At 40.8% G+C, this 25,437-nt stretch overlaps 1 protein-coding gene across 1 annotated transcript; it reads left to right on the top strand.

Moving 5' to 3' along the window:
• Window positions 1-608: 608 nt before the first annotated feature.
• Window positions 609-24,479, top strand: map2k6 (mitogen-activated protein kinase kinase 6). The gene is made up of 12 exons (XM_088928023.1): window positions 609-930; window positions 8,968-9,034; window positions 9,562-9,610; window positions 10,835-10,948; window positions 12,556-12,675; window positions 13,188-13,304; window positions 14,594-14,645; window positions 14,944-15,071; window positions 15,634-15,711; window positions 16,315-16,454; window positions 21,319-21,364; window positions 21,620-24,479. Exons 1-12 carry the CDS (start codon window positions 840-842, stop codon window positions 21,695-21,697), a joined length of 1,080 nt encoding a protein of 359 aa, XP_088784149.1. The 5' UTR covers window positions 609-839; the 3' UTR covers window positions 21,698-24,479.
• Window positions 24,480-25,437: the final 958 nt, after the last annotated feature.

A 25,437-nucleotide genomic window follows, 5' to 3' on the forward strand; every position in this document is an offset into this window, starting at 1 on the left:
CACGCTCTGCAATGACTTGCCGCCCCGACTGCTGGAGAGAGGACTGTTTCCCTCCGCACGCTATTATGTAAACAGCACTGAGCAAACTGAAGTTTCCACATGCAGCCTGGGCCCCAGAACTGGAGCGACCTGTTCCTCTGCCCAACCTGAGGGAAAATCACAGGCTCAAAGAGATGAATTCCATTTCTCTTACCACTTACACCTCGAAACTACTTTTTGAACTGCGCTAATGTGAATTCTTTGCGACTCATTAGCAACCGATTTATTCTTAATATACTTAAACTCGTTTACTTTGAATGTCCACTTGCTTTACAGCGCCTTGAAATTTTAAACGTTAAAACTAAAATAGGAGAATAGGCACAACAGCAGCAAAACAAAGGTACCGAATTCAACAGGGAAACACATAAAGAGAATAGGCACTCAAATTAAAAATTACGGTTTGTATTTTGAAGTGCATTACAAAATACCCGGATCAACAAAACACGACAAACGACTTTAAAAACCGTAGAAAGAAACTTGCTTTCGCTTTCGTGACTACAGTTCCCATAACGCTCTGCGCAGCAGGAAGAACGTTTGTTCACACAGACTCTCACTGATCCAAGTTTGGAGCTTTCAGCTGCCAGCCTTGGCCCATCATGTAAGTGCAGCTGAGCTTTCCTTGCAGTGCAATTGCAAAATTCCCCTTTCCAGCTTGTTTTGCAAGGTGTGCATTTCTTCTCGCGCTCTCTGCACGGAAACCTGCAATCCAGAGGCAAAAACACTCCAGTTGCATGAAGATCGGAGCCTGTATTTTGCATATTTGTTGCAAAGCAAACCACTGAAGCTCCAGAGCGAGAGAGATGGAGGGAGGGAGAGAGAGAGAAGGCAAAGTCTTTTGTGCTTCCCCTCCCCCTCATCAAAGCAAAGGGGAAATGTCTCTGCCAAAGGGAGGTAAGAATATTAAAAGTGATCTGTGCAAAACCATCGAGATGCAATTAAGACTGCAATCTTTGCAAAGTGCATTGCTGCACTTAAACGTTGGTTGATGCATTTTGAAGTTTGAGGGTTTAAAAGGGTCAGTTGCATTTCCTGTTCAGGAGCTGCCCTTCTGCAGAGTTCCTGGTAAGACGATGCTTGCAGTAGTTCAGCTGTATATTGACGTTATTTGCATTCTTCTTTACCAGGATTACGGGCGCCTGTCTTGCGTTTTGCACAATTGGGACTCGCGTGGTGCGTGCAAATATACAAATATGTGGAACGCTCTAAATAAATCTTTATACGTAAGGACCATCTTTGTACATGATTAATTTAAACTTTGCTCGACAAATGTGCTTATTTTTGCAAGATGCACTGATTGGAAATGTACTTCCAGTGTGTATCGATAAGGATTTCGTCGGGGGGGAAAGAAACACCTACTTTAAACAGTTGGAAGTGCAACTTGCGCAAGCATCTTAAAAATAATGCATGAGTCGTTTTTCCCATTTATATCGCTAGTTTAGTGTGCACGCAATGGAGAATTGCTTTTTGTTCTCTTTTCTGTAGTCTAAACGTCTCCTTTTCCAAGCTTTTTTCCTGCTGTAATAAATAGGTAGACTTTCCTGAAAAAAAAATAACGTGCTAAAAATAGCTGGTTTGCAGTTAACGTCTACTGTTTCTAAACACTTTGAGGAATAGGCACACACAATCGGCGTCTGCAATAAAAAATAAGCCGCAGTAATATAAATTTTCATATGCACTATTTATTATGTACCTTATACAGAACGAAGGTTGTAATGATGGGGAAAGAAACTGCATGAAACAAGCTATAGACTGATATTTTCACAAATGCGTGGTGTGCTTACTTGCTGTTGAAATGGGCAAGATGTGACTATGCAAAACACATCTTTGATTCCGAACAAACGGTACTGCCCTATTACTGTAATTGTTTTGTTCTGGGTTGAGCAACATGCAACGTTCAGTGTTTTTGTGGGGTTTGGGAATTTACCTGGACATTGCTCCCGGGAGAAAATAAAGTCGCCTTTCCACAATAGCCTATAAACGCATAATTGAGATTTTGTATTAATTTAATGAATTGTGAAAAATACTTTTCTCCTTTGTGGTGATGTTAGTATTTGTTATGTCAGTCGCCTTCTGAGGTCAATCTGTTGCACCGTAGATATTGCACATGCGCACCTACTTCGTAGAAGTATTATTTTTTTCCAAGTATTTTTTACCCCCATTTCGCAGGAGGACCCGGGCGCTACAGCAAGTAGCAACAAGTGGCAAGGAGGTGTTCAGTGAATAAGCCACGGGATTGTAGCTACAGCCCATGTGGTCACATACTGTGTTAACCAGTGCAAAAGCCCCAAGCACAGGATTTAAAACCGTGCACTCAGAAGTAGTCCACCCAACTCGTGTAATAGTCGGTGCTACTGCTGTTTGCCGCACACCTTGGTTGAAAGGAATTATAGGTTTTTCTGCAATAGTTTAAAGGGTGATCGATAGCACCCCTTTAGCCACGTGCAGCTCTTCTGCTGTTCTAAACCGCTCTTAGGAGACAAGATAACATGTTTGGTTTATCGCTGTTGAAAAACTGTAATTAAACAACGCAAGTTATATAAAAATAACGTTCCGGTAATTTCGGACTATTCCAGTCAAGTTTTCGCTTTAATAAGGGGTATTCCACATTTTACAAAATACCAGCGGCAGTTTTCCACCGTTATTATAATAAACCCTCAAATCAGTATGACTGTGTAGTTATAAGAAGTGGGCAGATGTTTCCCAAGGTACAGTACGTTAGGAGGGTGACTGATGCCCTTTTTTTCAGAGAAATAATGCAAAGGCCTTCACAAGGTTAAAAAAAGAATAAATCTCAAGTAGGAAATAAAATATAAATGGAGGTTATTAATTCAAGCATTAAAAAGCTATTAACAATAATAATAACACCGTTTAAAATTCAAATACGTGGTTAGAGATGTGGTGATTAATGCCTTTTCCCTTGGAAAAAGTTATCTTGATTTCTTTTTTTTCTCCAAATGTGGCCTAATTTGATGATCTGGTCTCTGAAGGTGGTGCTCTTTATCTGGGCGTGATAAAGATAATAAGACTATGTTTTACCCCCCCATAAGATGTTGTATCTTCACATGAAGCAAAGAATGACACGGAGGCGGGTGTGGAACAATGAACTATATATTAAAGTTTAGTTTGTTTGTACAGAACATTAGACTACCGATCTGACATCTTTCTCTCTGTGCATAGTTCATCTTTCTGGCGCCAAAACTATAACCGCCGGGTGACTCATACAACTTAGGAAAATGGGATAGAGCTATCTGATGAACTATTACTTGTAATTCCAAATAATACTTATACCTTTATTTAGATATATATCACTTTACTACAATGCCATTGATAGATATGGCCTTGGCACTGCGGGTCACGACAGTCAACGTCGTGTAATCGTTCAAACGATGGGAGGCCACGTACTGTACGCGATTTCGTGTTTTTTGGAATCGCCTGGTCAAATCGAATGCTGTTGGCAGTTGTCAATAAGATTAATCTCAAGTATTTTCGCCTATTTTATTGAATTTATATCGGTGTTTCAGTATCAAACGAAAAAGTATGTAATGAGCCTTGGAAAGATTTCTCTGCTGTTTAATTGCGTTTACTATTAGACGTAACGTTACGTGTAACGGCTGTACTAAAATGCTTTCAGGTATGACGGCGCGCACATCAAATGTGTAATTTAGGCAGAAACGTTAATTAATTCAGTTTGTCAAAAGATAATCGTGTATCGTTTCTTGTCTGTTCTTAACCGATGCCAGAAGACGACAAACAGCAGAAACCAGGGAATGAAAGCTTTACTTTAAAGATCCATGTAATGTACGTCTTTGTTACATCTGTTCACGTAATGCACGCTTTTGAGGCGATATGTCGTACAAATTCACCAGCGCAATCGGCGATTTTCGGAGTCTGCAGGTATTTGCACGTTATGCAGTCAGTCCTGAGGAATCTGCGTGGAGATTGCTTAGGAGATGTGCTTTTATACATCGTTTCAACCATCTGTACATGAATTGTAGTGTCTTGGGCGCTTGTTTTGCAAAAGGACAAACATTTAGAAATTCGCCCCCCATTAGTACGGCTACAGTGTTAGACTAGACAAGATAATTATGGTAGTCTTTATACTTGTTTTAACCCAGGAGAGAAGAAGACTCTGGACATGTTGTGGATTTGTGTCTGACACACTCTTTGCCTGGTGTGCCTTAATGAATGGTTGGCATATATGAAGTAACATTAACACTGGAGCTCTTGCAGCTCTTGCTTCCTCTGACCTATTGTCTCCTGAACTGCAGCCTGTTGGAACCAATGTGTTCAATTCACTGTTGCCTTTTCTGCAACCCAGTGCTCTCTAACCACTGAACTGCACAATTGTGATGTTTGTCATGCAAATCACCTCTGTTTCAGCTGCAGAGATCCTAAATCCCCCCTTTTCCACTGGCCCATTGTTGACCATGCCCCCGGTCTATAGCAGTTTTCTGCTGCAATAACAGTAGAATTGTTAAGTGTATTGTCCTGGTAATCCAGAAGATACCTCCTGCTTTGCGTATGTTAAGCAGGCTGTGGACCCCAGGGTGCATCATGGCATGGCAGTGGTTGCATCTGTGTGCAGCACTAAGGGATATAGAAAACTCTGAAGAAAAACAGACATGCAATCAAAATGCCTACTCTGTGTGCAGGGATATGAGCATTTGACAAACTACCCAGTGTCTGATTCTAATGATCGGTTTCTCTTGTGATGTGATGTGATAAAGACAGCTGCAGTGCTTCAACTCTTCATTGCAACATTGTGTCTACAACATTGATATGTAAAGTTGTTCACTTTCATATATTAATCAGATAAAGGTTTGGCAGAAAGCATTCTAAAACAGCTACGATCCAGTGTTCCCTCTCTTTTTAGCGAGAACTGCGGTGATGGGGAAGGGCACTCTGGTTCCTTTTTGTTCTGTCCTTGTTAAAACGCTTTCAATATTTAAAAAAAAAAACATTTTTCATACTAAATAGTGTGGTTACTTAGAGACCTGAACAAACATGAAAATAAATGTTTAAGTTGCTAATTAGTCAAAGGTACCTTTAAGTGAGTTTCGTTGAATATTTGCAGTCTATATTGCAATATCTTGCTCATTACTGGCGCAAAGCAGGTGAATAGGAAGTAGGTTGTCAGTGGCCGGTTTAAAACCACTTGTTGATGCACCAGGATGGAAGATGAACTTTGTCCTGTTGCTCTACCCAGGCAATAAATAGCGCAGTCTTGATGTCTAGTGTAGATTCAGTTTAGGCTGTTTTAATGTCACTGTTGGGCAAGCTGTAATTCACAGTTATGTTGATGGCTTCTTCTAGCTATACAGGAAGAGGGCAGATTTTCTGATATGTTTTGTTGTAGAACTTGGCAGAAATGTGGAGTTGTATGTTGTGATAACCGTATTGCAAGCAGTGTCCCAACAAATTTTAACCAGTGTGTATCAACTGGAGAAAATACATTTTTTCCATAGTTAACAGTGAGTGTGTCTTAGCACCTCCAATGTGTTTATTCTTCCTTAAAAACACTGTGGAATAGAGTTCTGAAAGGCTCACACTAAAGAAATAATAATCAAAATAATTAGGAAAAAATAAAAAAAACAAACTGGTCTGAAGCTCTTCTGAATGTAAGACAAGCTACAAAACGTACTCAGCTAATGGTGAATACTTTACCCCCAGTCAGTTCTTTTTATTTAAGGAATGTTCATAGCACAATGCTGCTGCTGTACTTCATTAAAATCTGAAAGGTGAAGCAGGGTGTGAGCTAATGTCCTCCCTTTTCCTAAAGAAATATCTTAACAGCTCTATCTAAGGGGCCTGAAGTCTTTGAGTGCAGTATTTTGGTTTAATATTGAAGAGCTGCGTGCTTTGTGTTTTGAAGCAGTATTGCAGCACAAATGTTTGACTTGTGCAGCATGGTAATGTATTAAGTCTGACAAGGTTCGAAACAAGAAAGCCGAGCACTTTGATCCAGCTGAAACACTGGTAGCACGCCCAAGAGTTACTAGTGTAATTCTGGAGGTCCACATTAGGAAAGTGTCAGAACTTAAAGGGTTATTTTCACCCATCTCTGAATCATCCTCCAAACAGTCCTGGAATTCCATTGAAACATTCTCAAAATTCCTGAAATTCCGAGCTGAGTAGCGGCCAGTACTGGCCAGGAGAGGGGGAGAGGGCAGGGACTCTTTAAAGGGAAGGAGTCTGGATTGGTTCTAGGCGTGGGAGAGACAATGTTTGATGAACCAATGCCAGGAAACTAAATGATCCAGCAGACAGAACGGGCTGAATCAAGGCCCTGTTTTTCTCATTACCAGAGACAGTGCAGCAGTTTCCTGCTGCTGCAGCATTGCTGTGAGGGGATAGCCATGTTCCCTGCTCTGCTCATCATAGCATTTTACCTGAATGGCTGTCTATGATCCCTTCAGAAACACAGTTTCTGTATATTCCTCTTTTTAAAATGAATAGCGTATGCCTTGCACAGCACGTGTTGTAGGTTTTAAAAAATATTTTCTGTATTATTTGCATGTCTGCTTGAAAACTTGCAAGGATCGCTGAATGGCATTTATTTCCAAGCAGTGTCATATTGTTATTTGCCATCTTTGAATAAAAATATTCTCATGCTTACAATGGAGAAAGCAATTTTTAGGAACACATATTGCAGAGCTGATATTTAGGAGTGCTAATTGGAGGAAAACTGAAGACAAAAAAGTATTAAATACCTGTTACATTTAATTTTTAATAGAGACTAAAGAATAATTAGAGAATAAATAATAAAGAGATGTCCTGTTTGTAAATTGTGAAATTCTGTCTCCTATTACTAAATGAAAATCTTTTTTTAAAAAAAGAAGTGATTTAAAATATTTGATACCAGTTTTTGCACCATTTGTCAGACCTGTTCTGTTGGTTCCTCTTAAAGCACACTTAGGTTAGTGCTCCCATAGGTAGATTATGTTATCCTTGAATTGATTTCTTTCTCTGTAGTTAAGCATGTTATACGATTCTTGCCTAGCTTTTGCAATGCTATGTGAGTAGAGGGATCGAATGTTTTCTCAGGTCACCAGCAGTGTCCTGCAGCACTCTTTCAGCTTTTAGAGTGCCTGCAAGGTCTGTTCACTTTCCCCAGTGGGTTCTTGTTTTTTTCAGTTTAAATGACCTCTTGTGGGGAAAAAAAAACTGAAGGAATCCCAGTGTCCTGTAGCTGGTAAACATCAAAGCGTATGCGTCTGCTGTGTGTTTTGATAGTGTTAAAGTCATGGTTCCAGTGAGTGGCATGATGTAACCTCTTAGGATGAAAGCTGTTTGCTGTTACTCTGAGCGTGTTCCATCTTGTCTTGAAACATGAGGCGGTGAAGTGTGGAATTTGGAAAATTCCTGTGAGTGCAGTTAGCCATCCGGCAGAGGGAGGGACGGGTGGCGTTTGAGTAGGCTGTGCGCCGTTAGTGCTGTTGAATGCCAATTATCTTGTAATTATATGTATTGGTTAGTTACCAGTGCTTTTTTCACTGCATCATTCATCCCCCGAGAGTCGTTGTGTGGCTGTGAACCTTCTTGCCAGCTCTGGGTTAAACTAACGAAAGAGGTGACGTTGAGCATCTGTCTAGAAACTCAATTAAGGGACATTTCACGGATTAGAAAAATAATAATTCCTGTTTGTATAAACGCATGGATTTTTGGGGATAAGAGAAAAAAATTCCACCGTATCCTCCGCAGGTGATCATGTGGAACCCTGCAAATAATGGGGCTGAAAGGGATGTGCTGTTTGTGTCTGCACAGTAACTTACAGAAGTTTCTGTCGGAAATCTAAAAAAGTGTAACATTACAAGTGTCCCTTTCAATATGCCCTTGTGACTATCAGGAACAGGAGGCTACAGGGTCAATGTGGCCAGTAATGCCTCTTCCCCATGGCAAATTGGGAGTTTGCCCTGCAGTTATCCAGAGCACCCTGACACACAATAGCCTTCAAGTTATTGATAATAGCACATTTATGGAGGAAATTACTGGCTAGGATATCGATGCAAAGCATTTAATCAGCACAGAGGGTCTTGCACCACTCATTTTTCAAGCCCTGATGGGACTGGTGGGTCTTTGTATGCTCCCTGGTGCTGTATAACAGATTGTACATGGCTGAGGCATCTCATTGATGGCCTTGGCAAGGTGTGTATGTTGCTGTTGGAAGTCCTTAAGCGTTGCATTGGTATTTGTTCTTTACTTGACCAAGTTGTCTTCTGTCAAAAATCTCATAAAGGTCAATTAATTCATATCAGATTGATGTTAGGATTTTTATTAGGTTTAACGTTTCCGATGTAGGGCATTGTCTGGCAGGCAGAAAAGAGGGTTAGGGCTTTCCCAAGGGCCCAAGTACATTTTTTACTGTTGGACTGTGATGTACCTGATGAATGCTGGAGATCATAGCCAATAGTGCAGAACAACAGAATGCTTTAATTACTTAAACTACAATCTATGCAAGTTGCATACCTATTTCTAATTATTATTTAGTATTTATGCAAGCCTAAGTTGCATAATTATCTATAGGCTCTGCGTTTTGGTTTTCATTTCATGTAAACAAACCTACAGTAAATATACAGATGCCTGAACTATCAAGAATCGTGTACTTGCACGGAACTATTTCTAAGTTGTTAAATTGTTTGATGTGTGTGGGGGGTGGGGAGTGGGGGTGTAAAATATGCTGGGACCCTGAATTGATGTCCTCTGGCTTTAATTACTTAGTATTTAAAATTTAACAGAAATGTGTCCTGGATGGTATGCAAATGAATTGAAAAATTGGTTTAATATCCACACACTTGACTGATTTTGTTCCATGAAGGCGTGTACACTTGGGTTTCTTCAATAAAAAAGCACAGACCTGCAATACAGGCTTGTTTCATTGTGTTTTGTGGAGCCCTATTCTTACTGGGTTTCTCTCTTCTTTTTCGGCAGGTAAGAAGAAGAACCCAGGTCTGAAGCTCTCTAAGGAAGTGTTTGAACAGCCTCCTGCTCCTGCAGCGTAAGACCCCTCTTTAGGTTTTTAGTACATGTAATGTATAGCTAACATAAGAATTTGTATAATCGTGTAATATACACATAATTTGTTTAATAAATGTCACATGTTATTTGTTTGTATAGGTAGATCATAGTTTACAGGTTTGTTATGTCTGTTATACAGTCCCAGTTATACAGTTTCTTGGAGTGCCATAGGCAGTTCTATAGAGCCATAGACATTTTGTACAAGTATGGGAATGTAGAACCTGTAATCAATAGAGGTGGGGTTTTAAGTTATTAATTATCCTCTTGGAAATGTTTGTGTGACCTTGAAGGCCTTTCCTAACGGTGCGGGTAACAGGCACGCTGACACACATGCTTTGGACCAAAGCAGAGGGGCAGTTACTGTGTTGTATTTCCTTATAGTGAGTAAGGGGGCAGCAGACAATACCAAGGGACTGGACTTCTGGTCTCTTTAACAAGGTATTACAGGCTACACAGCAGCCCTTTCTGGGCAGAATGGATTCTTTTAACTGTGCTTTCCTTCTCCAGAGCACCAAGAGATTTGGATTCCAAAGCCTGCGTGACCATTGGGGAGAAGGTATGATTCCTTCTATGCCGTTTTCTTATTCAAATTAAAACTTAAATTAGTAAACTTAATTCAAACATCGAACTAAATGGTAACCCCATTTCTGAGCCAACTGTTTCTTTCCCCCTCCCCCGCAAAGTTTTTGTTATATCATAAAATAGAAATAATGATTTTTGGCAGACAAAGCACAAAGAAATGAACTGGAGTTCCATGATCTGCTTGGTTGATCGATTATATGTTGGCAATGGGTTTGTGGAATGGCTAAAAAATGGGAAACATGACAGGAAACGAATGGTCAAGGTTAGAACAATAAGTTTTATTATGGCTTCAGTAAGCCATCAAGTGGGCTGGAAGTCAGTCTGCAGCCAGGAGGACTAACACAGTGGGAACATACTCTTGTTTGTACTGTATGTGGTCACAACTGTGTCCTCCAACTCTAGTGTGCATTTTTTGTATGCCTGAACACTCTCTTTATAAAGAAGTGCCATATGAAGAGCCCGCAATTTAATTTTGTTTCCCGGAACAGTATTGGCAAGTATTTTATTATAATTTTTACTTCTGTGTTTAGGGCTTTATGTATAAAAACCTCATCACCCCTGTTCTAAACAGCTCTTCTCAAATTAAACATTTTTCAGTAATAATGCTCTGCTGATCTCTAATCCAAAACTGAAGAGCGCTGATTATAGGCTGACAGGAATGTTCTTTATTCCTTTCGGTTTCTGAGCAATAAAAATATTTATCTAAAACTCATCAAATAAATGGAATTTTCCATGGGCAAAAACAAAGACTTCAGCAGTTGGTTTTTGTACAATTAGCTCAAATTCAGCATAACCACAGCTATTTTTGTAAGGTTAAAAAAGTTCTGATTTTTTTTTTAGTCTTTGTGGAAATTATTGAAAAGCCTAGACTGTTGTTGACAACACTCTGTTTAATACTGCTTTTTCCTGCCCCTGCTGTTCTGAATAAGTCTTGTTGCATCAGTTTGGTACAATGTATCCAGTGTCAATGAAAAACCAACCAAATGTTCTTTGAGCTGAATACTCATCAATGCACTGTAACATTACTAACAAGTTGGGAGTGAAATAAAATTGCTTTTTTAATTTTCAAAACAAGTTAATCTTGTGGTTCAATTCTTGCAAACGCGAAGCCTGCTGTTGTGGACTTCTGAGTCAGCTGTCTGTCAGTGACTATTCCCTATGTTTGTGAGTACAGTCTGGGGTCTCTCTCTCTCGTCAGAACTTTGTGGTGAAAGCCGATGACCTGGAGCAGATAAGCGAGCTGGGGCGAGGGGCTTACGGAGTTGTGGACAAGATGAGGCACGTGCCCAGCGGCCTGATCATGGCGGTGAAGGTGAGGGAGGCGTTCTCCACATGGAGTCTGAGAGAAACTGGCATAAGGACGTGTGCCTTTGAGTTGTGCTCCTTTGCACTGTAAAAGGCTTCCAGCTCTTGTCATAATCGCAGATTTGAATGCCCAATTTTGTAGTCCTTAATTGTAAAATAGCTCGCTATGCTGCTGGCTGCAAATCTCATATCCACATGGGAAGCAGATACATGCGTGTTTTTCTGCAGCCTGCACTCTACAGTTACCGTTTTTCACACTGAGAGTTCCCCAGTGCCTGCACAGGAGACTTGGCACCACTTGCAAGAGTGATTTAGCCCTTCCTGACGTCACTGCAAGCTGACAGTTGCTCTGCAAGTCCCGAGGGCGATTTTTGCAATTAAGCCAACAGGGATATCATGACTGCCTGAAGTCCATTGGAGATCGGAAGAATTTGGCCAATGGAGAGCACCTGCTTGAGGAATCCTGGTCCTCCTCTGCTAATGACAGCCCAGGCTTGAACCAGTAACCTTTACTGCATGAACCACTGGCAGCACCACGAGCAGAGCTTTTCCAAAATCCGTGAATGTGCTTGCAGGTGGAGGAACACTGAGCACACATCCTGCTGTGTGCAGGAATAAACTGAAATCCCGGATGTAAATGATGGCAGAAGTCAGACCTTGGTAGGGAAGATTATAAGTACATGGACTTTTTTGTCCACTTTTCAATACAGTAGTTGTTCATATAATGCAAGGGATAGGAAGTAAAGCCTACATACAGTGACCCCAACTGGTAACACTGATAAGTCATTTAGTCTGATCAGTGTTCAGGAATAAAGAACAGCTGGTAGGTATTACATGTTTTCAGTGCACAGTCATTAAGTACCATTGTTCATCTGCTGGTGTGCTGCTTAATTTACACATTAATTACTAGGTGTATTGCTTAATTTACATATTAATTTATTTCAGTTTAAGGGCAATTTTAAATTCCGGTCTTGCCTCATGGTTTCAGGGTGAGCATGGAGTTAAACAGTTACTCTGACTGAGACACTTGCTACCGTCCAGCGATGATGCCGACTTGACTGTTTTATGTCCCAGCTTCCCTGGCTGCTACTTTTAACTCACATGTGTCATGAGATGTTTTGGAAATTCTCCTGTTATTTTATTTTCTTCTTGTTCTTTTGAAGTACTTTAGGAAGCTGACTGTGGAGCTTCAAACTGGTTCCCCAGAAAACAACAGTTTTGTGTGATCAGTCCCATAGTGCAGCCATCTGAGATGGAGCCTTAGAAGAATTAGTCAGCCATATACTGATACCAATACTGTACCCATACATCCCCTCATATTCCTGTCTTTTTAACTTTTCATTTGACAATGTAGGGATTTACAGGTAGAACATATACAAAATTAAATAATTTCCTGCTTTCATCTTTCTTTTTAGAATTGTATTTATAATTAACATTTACATTATGCCAGCTTACACATGGAAATGGCCAGCAAAAATGCAAAAACAACCTAAAATTCACAAAAAAAATTACTTCATCCCCTTTCATAGAACCAGAGCTGGTCTCAGTGGGGCCACAAACCCAATCCAGGCTTCTTAATACTTGAGGCTCTCTGCTCTGTGTCCGTTTCCTCAGAGAATCCGAGCGACTGTGAACACCCAGGAGCAGAAGAGACTGCTGATGGATCTTGACATTTCCATGCGGACAGTGGATTGTTTCTACACTGTAACCTTCTATGGTGCTCTCTTCAGAGAGGTATGATGTCATCTAAAGGGTCTATATGTGGTAGTCCTATGTGAGTAATAAAGTCATTGACTTGTCATACAGTAGCTCAGAGAAGTAGAATAACATTCAGTTGATTCAGGTGGGTAGCTGCATCTGCATGCGTAGGCTCCAAAGGAACAAGTAATAGGTTTATTCCATGCTGAAAAGAGAAGAAAGAAAACACAAGGTTTCGGCTGTGGTGGCTGTGAGCACACCCAATGAAGGCTCCACAGCTGAAACGATGTGTTTTCTTTCTTCTCTTTTCAGCAGGGAATAAACCTTTTACTTGTTCCTTAACATTCAGTTGTACTGCTTGTCCAGCAAGGCTTTTCTTAGGTTAATTTTACAAGCTGTGCAGTCGTTGTGTAGTCTTGCTGTAAGAAATATACAGAACTGAGTGTTCATAGTCACAGGAGTTATAAGTAGTATATGTAAATATATGTATATTGTATAGATAGTGAGCAATTAGAACTGACTTGGCCCTACCCTCCTGCCTGCTCCAGGGAGATGTCTGGATCTGTATGGAGCTGATGGATACCTCTCTGGATAAGTTCTACAAACAGGTCATTGAGAAAGGAATGACAATCCCTGAGGACATCCTGGGAAAAATTACTGTCTCGGTGAGCTTCAATTGTTTTGTTTTTTTATTTCCAAAATATGGGAAAAGGTGCAAAGCTCTAAAGGTGCAAAATAAATGCTGTTTATTGTTGAGTGGTAAATTTGAATAATTTGGCAAAAGCTGCTTTGATTGAGAAAACCAAAATGCAGGTATGTGTTTGGTTGAATCCAATCCTTTGGGTTCCTTCAAGAAATGACTGGATGAGATTCTTGGATCAAAAAACTACTACCAGGTGAGCTTAATGGCCTCCTCTCATTCATAACGTCTTTTATGTACTTTGTAACTGCAGGATTTCTCAATAGCTTAGTGATGTTCTGGAGTATGTGCCTGCACATCCGTGCAAGTAGCAATCAAGTAGCAAGTTTTGCAAGTTTCAGTTGCAAAAAAATAGAACATCACTATAATTTGACGCTACATTTAACTAAGTAACACTGTGGTCTGGGCCCACCTTGTCTGAGGAATGACCAACGTTGTCCGGAAAATACGAAGATGATTATATACTGGGCTAAATTGTTTTAGTCTGCTTTTGTTTTCGTTTCATATGGCTTAAATAGTTTATAAAACTATTTTTAGGAGTAGTTTTCTGCATGTTCAGAATTAAGCTAGGTCTGGGATTAACCCAAAACTTTGATCCACCTGCCATCTGCAAAGTCATTCCGTTGGTGGGTTCATGTTGGAAAGACACAAGATGTTTCTGGCAAACCGAATTGCTGTAGTCAAATGATGCTTGGGGAGTTTGCCTCAGCCAAGCTTTGAATTAATCTGTGGGTGAAGTCTTTCCAGTTTCCAGTAAGAGCTGTCAGTTCAACCAGTTGCATTTCGTCCACTGGAGCCCACAAAACTTGTACAAGAACTACACAGCAGAACTCTTGCATCCAGATCTGCAAACTGTCATGGTATCGCTCTCTGTCATTCTGGTGTTTGATCTGGTTAAAAAAATAAGTTTTTTAGGGACAGAAATCTGTTGCTTTTAAAGATCTTTCCAGATCACACTTCACAGCGGTGCTTCTTTGTACAGTGCGGGACAGAAACAATAAGTCATTACTGAAAATGTGGGGTGGAATGTGCATGTAGGCTCAGTTACACCCCTCTGCCAGATTTAGGCCGTCCGGCTGTGTGTGTAAAACACGAAGTGTTTATGTAACAGGATGTGTTTGTAACTGGGAAGGTGGAGAAAGGGGGGGTGGTGTGGTGGGGGGCCTACTTTAGACACGGTGAGGCTGAAATATTATACAGGATAGTGTATCTGTGCCGTATTCGGACTTAACCCTTTCTTCCTTTTCGTTACAGATTGTGAAGGCTCTCGAGCACTTACACAGCAACCTATCAGTAATACACAGAGGTAAGGTTTTGTGTATTTTTTTATTGACAGCTGTTCATTCAGTTGTGTTTTCTCAGTCACTGGTAGTATTTGCTGCCCAAGTTTGTTGTATAATATATATGTATATTACAACCACTGTTAGAATGGTTACAAATAAGAGGTCGCCATTCTGTCTCGCCTGAAGCTAGATTATATGATCAGATTCACGATTGTGAGGAAATTTATTTTAATTTTAAAATGACCTCAACCCAAAAAGCACTAGATAGCCTACCACACTGGGACTCCATTGGTCTGATTCTTAACGGCTTTTTCTTAACAGATGTCAAGCCCTCCAATGTGCTCATCAACACGCAGGGCCAGGTCAAGATGTGTGATTTTGGGATCAGTGGCTACTTGGTGGACTCTGTTGCCAAGACCATGGATGCTGGCTGTAAGCCCTACATGGCGGTAAGTCAGAATGTAATTTTGCTAGCGGCAGGCTGCATCTGAGATGAAAATTAAGAAAAATGACCTAATTTGTAATGCCATCAGTAGGTGATGGGGAAGGAAGGTATACTATTAGTCACTATTATACTATCTGTATCTTAGATCTTGCTAGTTAGTGTCTGGTTCTTGTCACAAAAAAGACTGTGACCAGAATTCCCCAAGTAAAAGCACACAATTGGCTCAGTATCATCAGGGTAGGGCTGGGATTACTCACGCCACAGCCACATCTGCGACTTGTGCCCGCAGGCTTGCAGTGACTGTGATGAGAGACAGGCCTCTCCTCCAGTCAGTACTAACTCCTGTCATGCACTGTAGTGCTTGGAAAATGCTGTATAACAGGGGGCTGTGGAGGTGAACATATTGCCATGGCCCTTTATTTCCTGAGTGGGACACACTGATGGAGAGCTGAGCTAGTAGCTCATTCCAGATTGGGTGGGAGGATTGTAATAAATAACTGACAGTTCCAGTTTTTCTTCCAAAAGAAAATAAGCTAACATGTTCTTTCCTTTGACTTCTCTTCTAGCCTGAGAGGATCAACCCAGAACTGAACCAGAAGGGCTACAATGTCAAGTCGGACATTTGGAGTTTAGGAATCACTATGGTAGGCACTTTGACCTCTTTTCATTTTCTCAGCTGTGGCTCCAGATTTTATGATTTGTCCCTGTCTGTCCAACATGCCTCATGCTATGGCCATGTTTGTCCATGTTTTTTGTACAAACTCTGGAAGACACATACGAACCTAGTGTCTGGGCTGAATCAACAAGGCTTAGTGCAGTGGCTCTGTGGCTCAGGATCTGCGCCAGTGGCTGGAAGGTTGCCGGTTCGTTTCCCAGGGCCAGCAGAGGAGTCCTGCTCCTTTGGGCCCCTGAGCAAGGCCCTTAACCCCAGCTGGTCCAGGGGCGCTGTACAACGGCTGACCCTGCGCTCTGACCCCAAGCTTCTCTCCTTGTCAGAAGCAAGTTGGGGTATGCGAAAAAGACAAATTCCTAATACAAGAAATTGTATAAAGTCATCTTTTAATGGATAACTGCTGCAGGTTTGCTCCTCCCCATTTTGTAGGATACCTTAGTTATCAAATTAAAATTGGTTGTAGTTCTTGAGTTGGAAGCTAATGTTTTATTACACCCTGGAATACCATTGGGTTGCATCTTTGGAATCGGATAATTGGACATCCCTTAAATAACTTCTCCCCCATTGCTCCCAGATTGAGCTTGCGATCCTGCGCTTCCCATACGACTCCTGGGGGACACCCTTCCAGCAGCTCAAGCAGGTGGTGGAGGAGCCATCCCCTCAGCTCCCGGCTGACCGCTTCTCTCCCGAGTTTGTGGACTTCACCTCCCAGTGGTACGTAGCTGCATACTCGGTCCGTCTTGGCACTTCAGGCAAAACCAAGGGACACCTGGGAAAGCAAAGGGCTTTTAGTTTTCTACAGTGTTTTCAGTTTGTCTGGAATGTGCCTAAATATTGATATTCACCAAAAGCTTTTTTTATCTGAATTCTAGTTTTTCAACTAGTATGAATAACTTGCTACTGTGCAATTGGTCTAAATCGAAACATTGAAAGCTTACAGTTCTTTGAAGGAATGAGACTGATCTGAAGAGAAGTAGAATGGGAAAGGACAGAAGTGGAATTGGTGGTGAATGAAGGTTGTTAATGGTATTACATTGATTTTCCTTAAAGCAAAGAACTGATTTATTTAACATTGGGTAATTCAGACGTAAAATATCCCAAGTGGTTCAACAAATCAGATGGGACGAAGGAAAAAAGGAAGCATTTTGTAAAAAGCTTCAGAAGAAAAGTAATGGAAGCAAAAGGAACTGCAGCTTTCTCGGTAGTACAGCGGCAAAAGAACTGTAATGGATAATGTAATGTGTCCAAGATGATAACCGGAAACCTTTAGACGATTAAAGGGAAAAGGCTAATGTATTAAATAAAAATTACACTCAGGTGTTCGCTAAGGAACAAATTAACAGCATGAGTCAGGCAGTGGCAGGGCAAAGTTCTTTATTAAACAGTATTAACACAGCAGAGGATAAGACGCAGTAATGTTTCAGGGACTAGATCAATTAATCTCCAGGGCCTGATGGCATCCTACCAGTTGCTCAAGACAAGTACTGATGGACTACAGAGTTGCTAATGTAATCCACCTCCACATAAAGAGTCAAAACTGAACCAGATAATTACAGACTTAAGGAGTCTTGACTTCTGTTACATATGGGGATATGGAAACAATTATTAGAGCTAAACCAGTGGATTGCCTATATGGAAATAGGATCCCTTAAGATAGTGAATGTGGATTTAGAAAGGGTAGGTCTTGCTTCACAGACGTAATTGAACAAGCAACAACAGTAATGGGTGGACATAAGGTGTATCATGCGGTGCATTTAGATTTTCAGAAAGCCTTTGGTGTATTTCCCCATCATAGTTTAATTGCAGGCAGTAAGCATTTGGGGAAAGTTGTGTGTTTAGATTGAGAATTCTTTAATAAAGAGTACAGATAAATAGTGAATGCTCAAATTAGGGAGATATGGTGAGTGCAGAGTCACGGGGATTTGTTTTAAGACCATTGCTTAGACGATAGAGTTAAACGATAACAAAAGTAGGAGTATTTTAATAGAAGTGGCAAAAGAAATTCATAAAGATTCAGAGGAAACTCATCTAGTTGGCAAACCTCTGGAAGATGACATTTACTGTAAACTAGTACAGGGTATGCATAGAGGTATCAAAAACAACTGTAAATACAAAATAGCAAACGCTGATTTTGAAGAGACTACTTATGAAATACTTACATCTTTATGTTCACATAACATTTATATCATGTAGACAGTTTGGGAAAGCAATAAACGTGTACTATTTTAACAACACCCATTGATTGCAATTGTCCACTACCATAGCAAGACCTTTTTTTGAACATCGTACAGATTTCTTCACCACATTATAAAAAAGGTTATTGCTGCTCTGGAGTCAGTCCAGAGAAGAGCCACCAGATACATTTTGGGGTTTAGAGGAATCTCCTACACTAACAGGCTGTAGAAACCCGATTCATGTGTTCATATTCCTCAAAGGCAGACAGCCCAGTGGACTTCTTTTGGGTTAGGCAGTGAACCACAGGACACAAGTAGAAACTGCATGAAGGTACATTTAATAACTTGCTCCAGATTGTGGAATATGGAACAAGCTGCCCAGTCGTTTTGTTGAAGCTTCTGACGGAGAGGCGTGGATAAGATCCTTGGATCGGTTAGCTAATCTATACTAAACAGGCTGGAAGGGCAGAACGACCTCCCCTCATATGCGGCCTTTCTATGTTCTTAAATAGTCCTTGAGATTCTTTTTCTTCTCCTCCAGATTTAGGCTTTTATTTTCCAAGTTTGCCTTCCCAACAATATTTCTAGAATAGTGCTCATAGCAAAGGCAAATGAAGTGGCCTTTGTGCCGAGTTTATAAAATGCAAAGGTATAAAATTTTGCATTTTTTAGCCGACCATTCTAGTGGCAAATGTAAGTAGTTTAGCACTAACTTGGGAAAAGGTAGTGGGAAGCTTTAATTACACAACTTCCCTGTATCGTGACTCAGGCATCCTGGAAAGAAGAGTGTTGTTTCTTGTGTATTGTGCATTACCACTACTGATTCTGTGAAAATTGGAAAACAGACGAAGGGCAGTGAGCAGAGGGCAGGGACAGTCAACCCTGCTTAAGTGATGGGGGGTTTCTGGGGAGAACGGCGGTCGGTTTGCTGTGCTGCGACCCCAGGCCAGTTAGCCACACCCCTCTGACGAGCGCTCTTCCTGCCTGCTGCTGCAGAGAGCAGGTCCATGTGCACCAAGCCTGACTTCTCAATCTCTGCACTTGCCTTCCATTTTTTCTTTAAAAAAAAAAGAAACACAGTGTGATGTAACTCCAGCCACCGTGCCTCGTCTCTTGTAGGCAGGATGCGCCAGCAGTGATTACATCCTAATTCACAGGGATTTTTTTTTGTTTGTTTGTTTTTGTTGTATTTTGTGTCCAAATTTAACAGAGGAAGGGTTGGAGACTGGAAGGGGTCTGCTGCGTCCTTTTCATTTTTATTAGACTTAATCGTTTGCCAAAGAAGAGGCGACCTTCTTGATCTGCCCCCGACGCGTTTTCTTCCGACACGTAGCTGGAATTAGAAAAGCATATTTGCCATCTGAAAACATCTGGTCTCGTGCAAATTTAGTTTCAACTTTGCTATAGAGTCAAGGTTCAGTAAGTATTGCTACAACACATGTTGTGCATCACTGGATTCATTTTCTCACTCTGCCTAAAACATGTCTTTTAAAGAGATTCAAATTTTATCCTGTTAACACCGTGCTGATAAGTCTTACTACAAGTTGAGCAGTGGATACTCTAGTATCCAGGTCGTGGCGAGAATTGATTTGGGTGAAAAAGAAGAAAACAAGAACTTTTTATTTAGTTTTCTCCACCTTATTGACCTTCGTCAGAACTATTGAGGAATGTATGTGATTGAGTATTATAAAGGATACAGAGGTTGATAACAGTGATATGGGGCTAGACAGAATGCCCAGAAGAATGGATGGAGATTACTTTTATAAAGTATCTTTGCCAAAGAAAGGAGATTTGACTGAACTTTCAATTACAGAGCCATAACTTTTGTATCCCATGCAAGGAAGATCAAGCTAAAGGTTGTTTTGCACAGAATCATGGGAAACAGAACTAGCTCAAGAACAAATGGGTTTTAGACCAAGGACAGGAACAAGGAACCGAATCTTTAAACATCATCCTGACCATAGTGAGAGAGTTTAAGCTACCACTGTATCTCCGCTTGTGCAAAGTATTCTGATTCGATAGTACATGGCAAAATATGGATAGCAATGCTACAGGTGTGGCATATCCACCACACCTGGTACAGCTGTTGTGTCCATAAAGGAAAACACAAGGTGAGACTAAGAGTGGCCCAAACAGAGCTATGATGAAATAGCATCGGTAGAGGTGTGAGTCTGCTTGCTGTCACTGATCTTGATTAAGTATCTGAATGGCGATGAGATCTGATGAGAAGGGCATTGGATCATTTCAGAGGTGGCTTTAGGGTTAGTGGAGGAATAACCTGAGGTCTACTAAGGACGTTACCCTTGAAGCAAAATTGGAAATCTGACCTTCAGGAGCTGCTTAATAGGCTCGTAAAAAGGGGTTCAAATTGCAAATTAAGCCTAAATAATGACAAGCCCAAAGCCATGATGCTAAGTAACTGGTGGCTTGGTAAATGTGAAGGGAAATGACACAAAAGCTGGCAGTCGTGAGTGAATGCACATAGCGGGGGATCGGTACAACAGAAGATGTTGGATGTGGAAGTGAAACACGAGCCTGGTAATGGGAATATCGGTACTTGCCAAGCTGGCAACAATATGGAAGAGCAGAGATGTGAATTCGCAGACGAAAATGCAGCCTGATTGAAGTGCCTGAATAACCAGTGGCAACACAGGGCTGTGAAACATGAAAATTAAGAAAGGACAAGGAGAGAAGAACAGATGTGTTTCAGACGAAACGCCTGAGGAAAAGGTACGGTGTGCCGTGGCCAGCAAAGAAGACAAAGCAGCAAGTTCTCACTGAAGCAGAGCCAGGAAAGGAACTGTCAGTAGCTGTGCAAAGAAGGAAGTTGCGTTTTTTCAGACATGCGGTAAGACAAGAAGCCACATTAGAAAGAGATGTCGGGAATTCTCAGCTGAGGAAAAAAACAACCTGGATAGGCAACGTGACGTTGTGGACAAAGCTGGTGGTAACTGCAGCCTGTGGAACAGCTGGAGAAAGAAGCGACTGTGAATCATCCACGCTGCACCCCATCGGATGGATAAAGACAAGTGACAATGGTGACAATGCAAAGAGTGGTAGCAGGTGAATATTGTAAGTGGATATATGGAAATGTAATGTCTCGCAAGTAACCCCAAATGCTGTGATTCTCTCAGACGTATTGGGAAATGGTTTCAAGAGCCTAAATAATGCTGTTTCATCTGGTTTGGGGAAAAAAAAGAGAAAATACATAGCAATGTCCAAGGCATCCTTATAAAAACAAGTACCTCAGCATGGTCCCATTTTCCATCTGCTGCTGGTTTTATATGTAAAAGATTAAGCGTCAGAATCTGCTTTGAACCCAAATGGAAACGCCAATGGTGTAGTGAAAGTGAATGTTATTAAATGAGTAAATAAACATTTCTTTATGTGGCTTCTCTTTCCAGCTTAAAGAAGAATTCCAAAGAGAGGCCAACCTACACAGAACTCATGGTGAGTGTCAGCCTTTAATGAACTCTGTGCTGGTTCCCTGAAGGGAAAGGAGTGGAAATTCTTAAATTGCATAATGATTCACAGCTTTTGCAGCTGGATTTCTTTGAGTTCCCCACTAGAGGGCAGACTTGCTCCAGTGTTGCTTTTAAAATGGCACTACAGCTGCAGATTTTTGAAATGCCCTCTTAGTCAAATATAACTGTGTTTTATTAGTCCCTCCGTCAGTCTGCCTATGTGTGTATTTTACTCTTGCAGCAACATCCTTTTTTCACCCTTCACGACTCCAAAGAGACAGATGTGGCGAGTTTTGTCAAGCAAATCCTGGGAGACTGAGGAAGGCTTGCAGCTCCACCCCTTCGGCCCCAGCGAATCAGGACTACTCCACTAACGCACCAATCGTAATCCATGAACCTGAAAAAAAACTCAACAGAGGGCGGGGACTGTCAGTGCCCCAAGGACCGATGGAACATTACTGAACACACAAAACTGGGTTTGTAACCTGGATGGAAAGCTAGAGTAGCTTTCAGTCAGGGGGTTAACTCATAGAAGGCTGGCCTCTTCCTGCGAGTAGCTTCATTAAAACAACATTACCATAAAATGCTCCCTCAGCCTTATAAAAGGTCCTGCTGCTCTAACACCTCTCTGCCCATCCCCCTGGGGCCACAGCTAGGTATTAATGAAGTTGTGTGGATTTTATTTTGTCAAGTTCAGTAATTTTATTATTTATTAATCCGTATGGAAGACGTTTCTCTTGTGTGGTTTCAAAATGGAAAAACTAAAAAAAAAATCACTATATATTTTAGATTTTATATATAAATACAGAAGCATTAAGTAGGAGACAGCATTTAAGGAAGACTGTAGGTGACTGGGTTTTTTAATCACTTATTTAATTAAAGTTATTTTAATTTTTAATAGTAATTTCACAGCACGGATGCACATTCATGTATGAAAGGGCTGCCTCAGTGCAAGAAGGCAGTAGAAACAAGTAGAGTCTGTGTAGTTCAGGTAATACCGCAGTGTACAACTCCTCTGTGCTCTGGAGCAGGTGCAGCCGAAATATGTGACAATTTAATTCCTCTTTGGTGTGAATCCAGTACCACTCTTGATTTTTGCACACAGAAAGGTTTCATTGGTGATTTAAAGATTCTGCTTGGAACGACTTGATTTGATTTTGTAGACCGCCACAATAAGCCTAATGAAATCTGAGGTGTTCTTACATTTGGAGTTTATGTCCCACAGGAAACAGGTAACACATCTGAGCTATCTAAGAATGCAATTGGTGCTGGTGTTAAGAGTGGTGACACCTGTGCCACTCACGTGACAAAGCTCTGAGAGCATGTGTGTACTGATGGATTTTTAAGAAGACATTTATGCTGCTGCATTCAGTACAGATTTCTGAGCCAGTTTTGGTTTTCTCTGTTATAAAGACTACAGGGAGGGGACAGCAATTATTTTGTTTTTTTTGCGTCTGGGAAGTAAGTTATGCAATTCCTGTGTTTTCTGTCTGCTGTTTTTCACACGGAAGTGTTACTTTTTTTTCCCCACAGCACTCTGTTTTTCAGAGAAGAGATGCGTTGCGGTATCGGATCATTTTGGAGTTGTCTTTCTGGTTCTCAACACCAGATTGTAAAGAACTGCCTCCTGCGCTGTGGGCTGCAGGTGTAAAGGAATGAGTGCTTAAGGAATGATAGTGCATACTGAGGTTTTTAAAATAGTATCCACAAGAATGCAGAAGGTGAAATCTTAAAATGGGTTACAGTAAGAGCCGTGCAAATTAAGCCTTAGGGTTAGCCTTGTACTTTCCAAATGAGGCGTGGTGAGAAGCTGTGGTTGATGTTTAGATTCCCTCTGGTTGCCTGGGCAGTTGATTAAGCAGATCTTTGCTCTGTGTTTCAAGGTTGTGTTGTGTGGATGCTTTTTGCTTTTGCGTGTGTGCGGTCCTGGAGAGAACACTGATCTTGGTGGGGAAAAAATGCATACTGATGAATCATTATTTATCAATGACATAATTAATTGAGTGTTAAAAGTAGATATGATAGTGTTTATAATTATAGCAAGGGGTGAATTCTCGCAATCTGCTGTTTGTTTGAAGACTGACTGCCTCTCTGGACTGTTGTGCTCATACCTTATAGAAGGGGGATTGAACAATACTCTGCCTTTTGCTAAAAAAGAAAAAGGCTAGTGGAAGGTACCACAGGCCTGATTTAACCTAAACAAAAACATACACTCTACCTCTCTTTTTGATTACATTAAATCTAACAGACTTAGTCACAATTTTTCACAAGTCCCTGGTTAGGCATTCAGTGAGATGCTTTTGATTTGAATTTTACAGTGCTGTCATCATTTACCAAGTGATGGTAAAGTCGGTCCTCTTTGATTAAGCTTGGATGGCCTGCTCCCAGCATGATAGTGTTAGTATCAGGGGAGAGATGGGGAATTAGTGTAAATCTGGGTTTGATCACGCACTCCACTCCTCCACCAACCTGATGGACTCATCAGCTTTACTTGCACGACTGTATCGTGCCGTTGTCACCAGTGCAACACATTGTCATGGCCCCACAGTTACTTTGTCACACAGGTTTGAGGAATGAGACTGCTTGACATAATGGTTTGATCAGTGAAATCCATTTTAAGATTAGACAGAGTGGCATTGAGAGGCTTCAAATTTGTACATTTGTAGTTCTAGATGATTTTGTTGAGTTGCCTTCTGTGCTTGGATTAATTATTAATTACCAAAGATGTTGTGTTTTCTAATGTCAGCCAGAACTAGTTCACCGTTACCTACTGTAGTGTATTGCCATATAGATAATCACAGACTGTGATTTGAGACTTGCGCTAAGTGTGCAATCCCGTTTTTAAACATGAAAATATTATTTTTCCAATTTCCCTTTAGCCTGTATTTTCTTTTGTAAAAGTAGGTCTTATTCATTTCATTTCAAATTTCAGGATTTGAGCGTACATATTGATGAGATATGTACTGTAACAAGTCAAGGGGCAGCAGTGTAGGGCGTTCTGGACTTGTCGCTGTAAGACTGTGGGTTAAATCCCAGGTGAATCCCTGCTGTCGTACCCTTGAGCAAGGTACTTCACCCATATTTTTAAAGTTCTAACAAAATAACCAGTTGTACAAGTGGTCACTTGGGATAAAAGCATCCACCAAATAAATCACTGCTGTATACTGGCAAAAAAAAATAAAAATAGCTCACAGCAAATACTAGAGGATTTGCTTCTTCTCAGGAAGTTGTAAAATCTCTTGGTATTGCAGAATGCAGTGTAGCCTCAAGCAAGTGGTATACATAATCAGCATATCAAAAACCATTAAGCTTTCTCATTCCGAATTGTTTTCTTACTTCAAGCAACAGTGGTGGAGGAAAGAATGAAATCTGCTGAAGTTATTTGGAAGAGTCAGCAAAATGACTTCAGACCTGTTCAGCCTGTTGTTTTTTAAATTGTTGTTAATCCATTTATTTTTTAATATTACAAGCTATTACAGGGGTCTTGTCAGATTGTAATATGAAGACCCTGGTTTACAGAGACAGTTGTTTTGCTTTGCAGGTAATTTGCGTGTATAGAATTACTGCCTCCTGGTAGTTCGATAGCATATAAGCAGCTTTACAAATTTTTGCTGAATCCAAATGCAGTGTTTTTAGAAGCAAAAACCTCTATTTGGAGTAGGTTAATAGCTAACTGTCACACAGATATAAATTATATCTGTGGAAGCAGCAAACTGTTTACTTGCTGTCTGTCTTTCTCACTCTTGACACAAATTTGTTTGGGATCGGGAAACGCATGTGTATTGCAACAAAGGATACTCAATGTATGTTCAGTAGTTTCTGTTCTATTTGAGCTTCTTGAGCTTGATTATTGTTCATATGCAAACAAGATGTCTCTTGGCCAGATAATGTATTACTTGAAGACTAAGTGCAAGAGGGGGCGTGTGTATGTACGAGTGTGTGCACGCCCGGGAATAGACCCGTACAGATGCATGGGATCTGTAGTGAGGCCTGACTGAAACCTCTGCTCTTAAGGAGGACTATATAACACTGAAAGCTAGTCAATTATGTAACCTTATT

This window comes from Atractosteus spatula, chromosome 11 (assembly GCF_055471065.1).
Source record: "Atractosteus spatula isolate fAtrSpa1 chromosome 11, fAtrSpa1.hap1, whole genome shotgun sequence".
Lineage (NCBI taxonomy): Eukaryota > Metazoa > Chordata > Actinopteri > Semionotiformes > Lepisosteidae > Atractosteus > Atractosteus spatula.

Bases quoted from the DNA above. Each gene is read 5' to 3' on its own strand.
- map2k6 (XM_088928023.1), top strand. From the start codon at position 840: ATGGAGGGAGGGAGAGAGAGAGAAGGCAAAGTCTTTTGTGCTTCCCCT. The intron at 9,611-10,834 runs GTATGATTCCTT...CTCTCTCGTCAG, and splicing joins GCGTGACCATTGGGGAGAAG to AACTTTGTGGTGAAAGCCGA. The intron at 21,365-21,619 runs GTGAGTGTCAGC...TTACTCTTGCAG, and splicing joins CAACCTACACAGAACTCATG to CAACATCCTTTTTTCACCCT.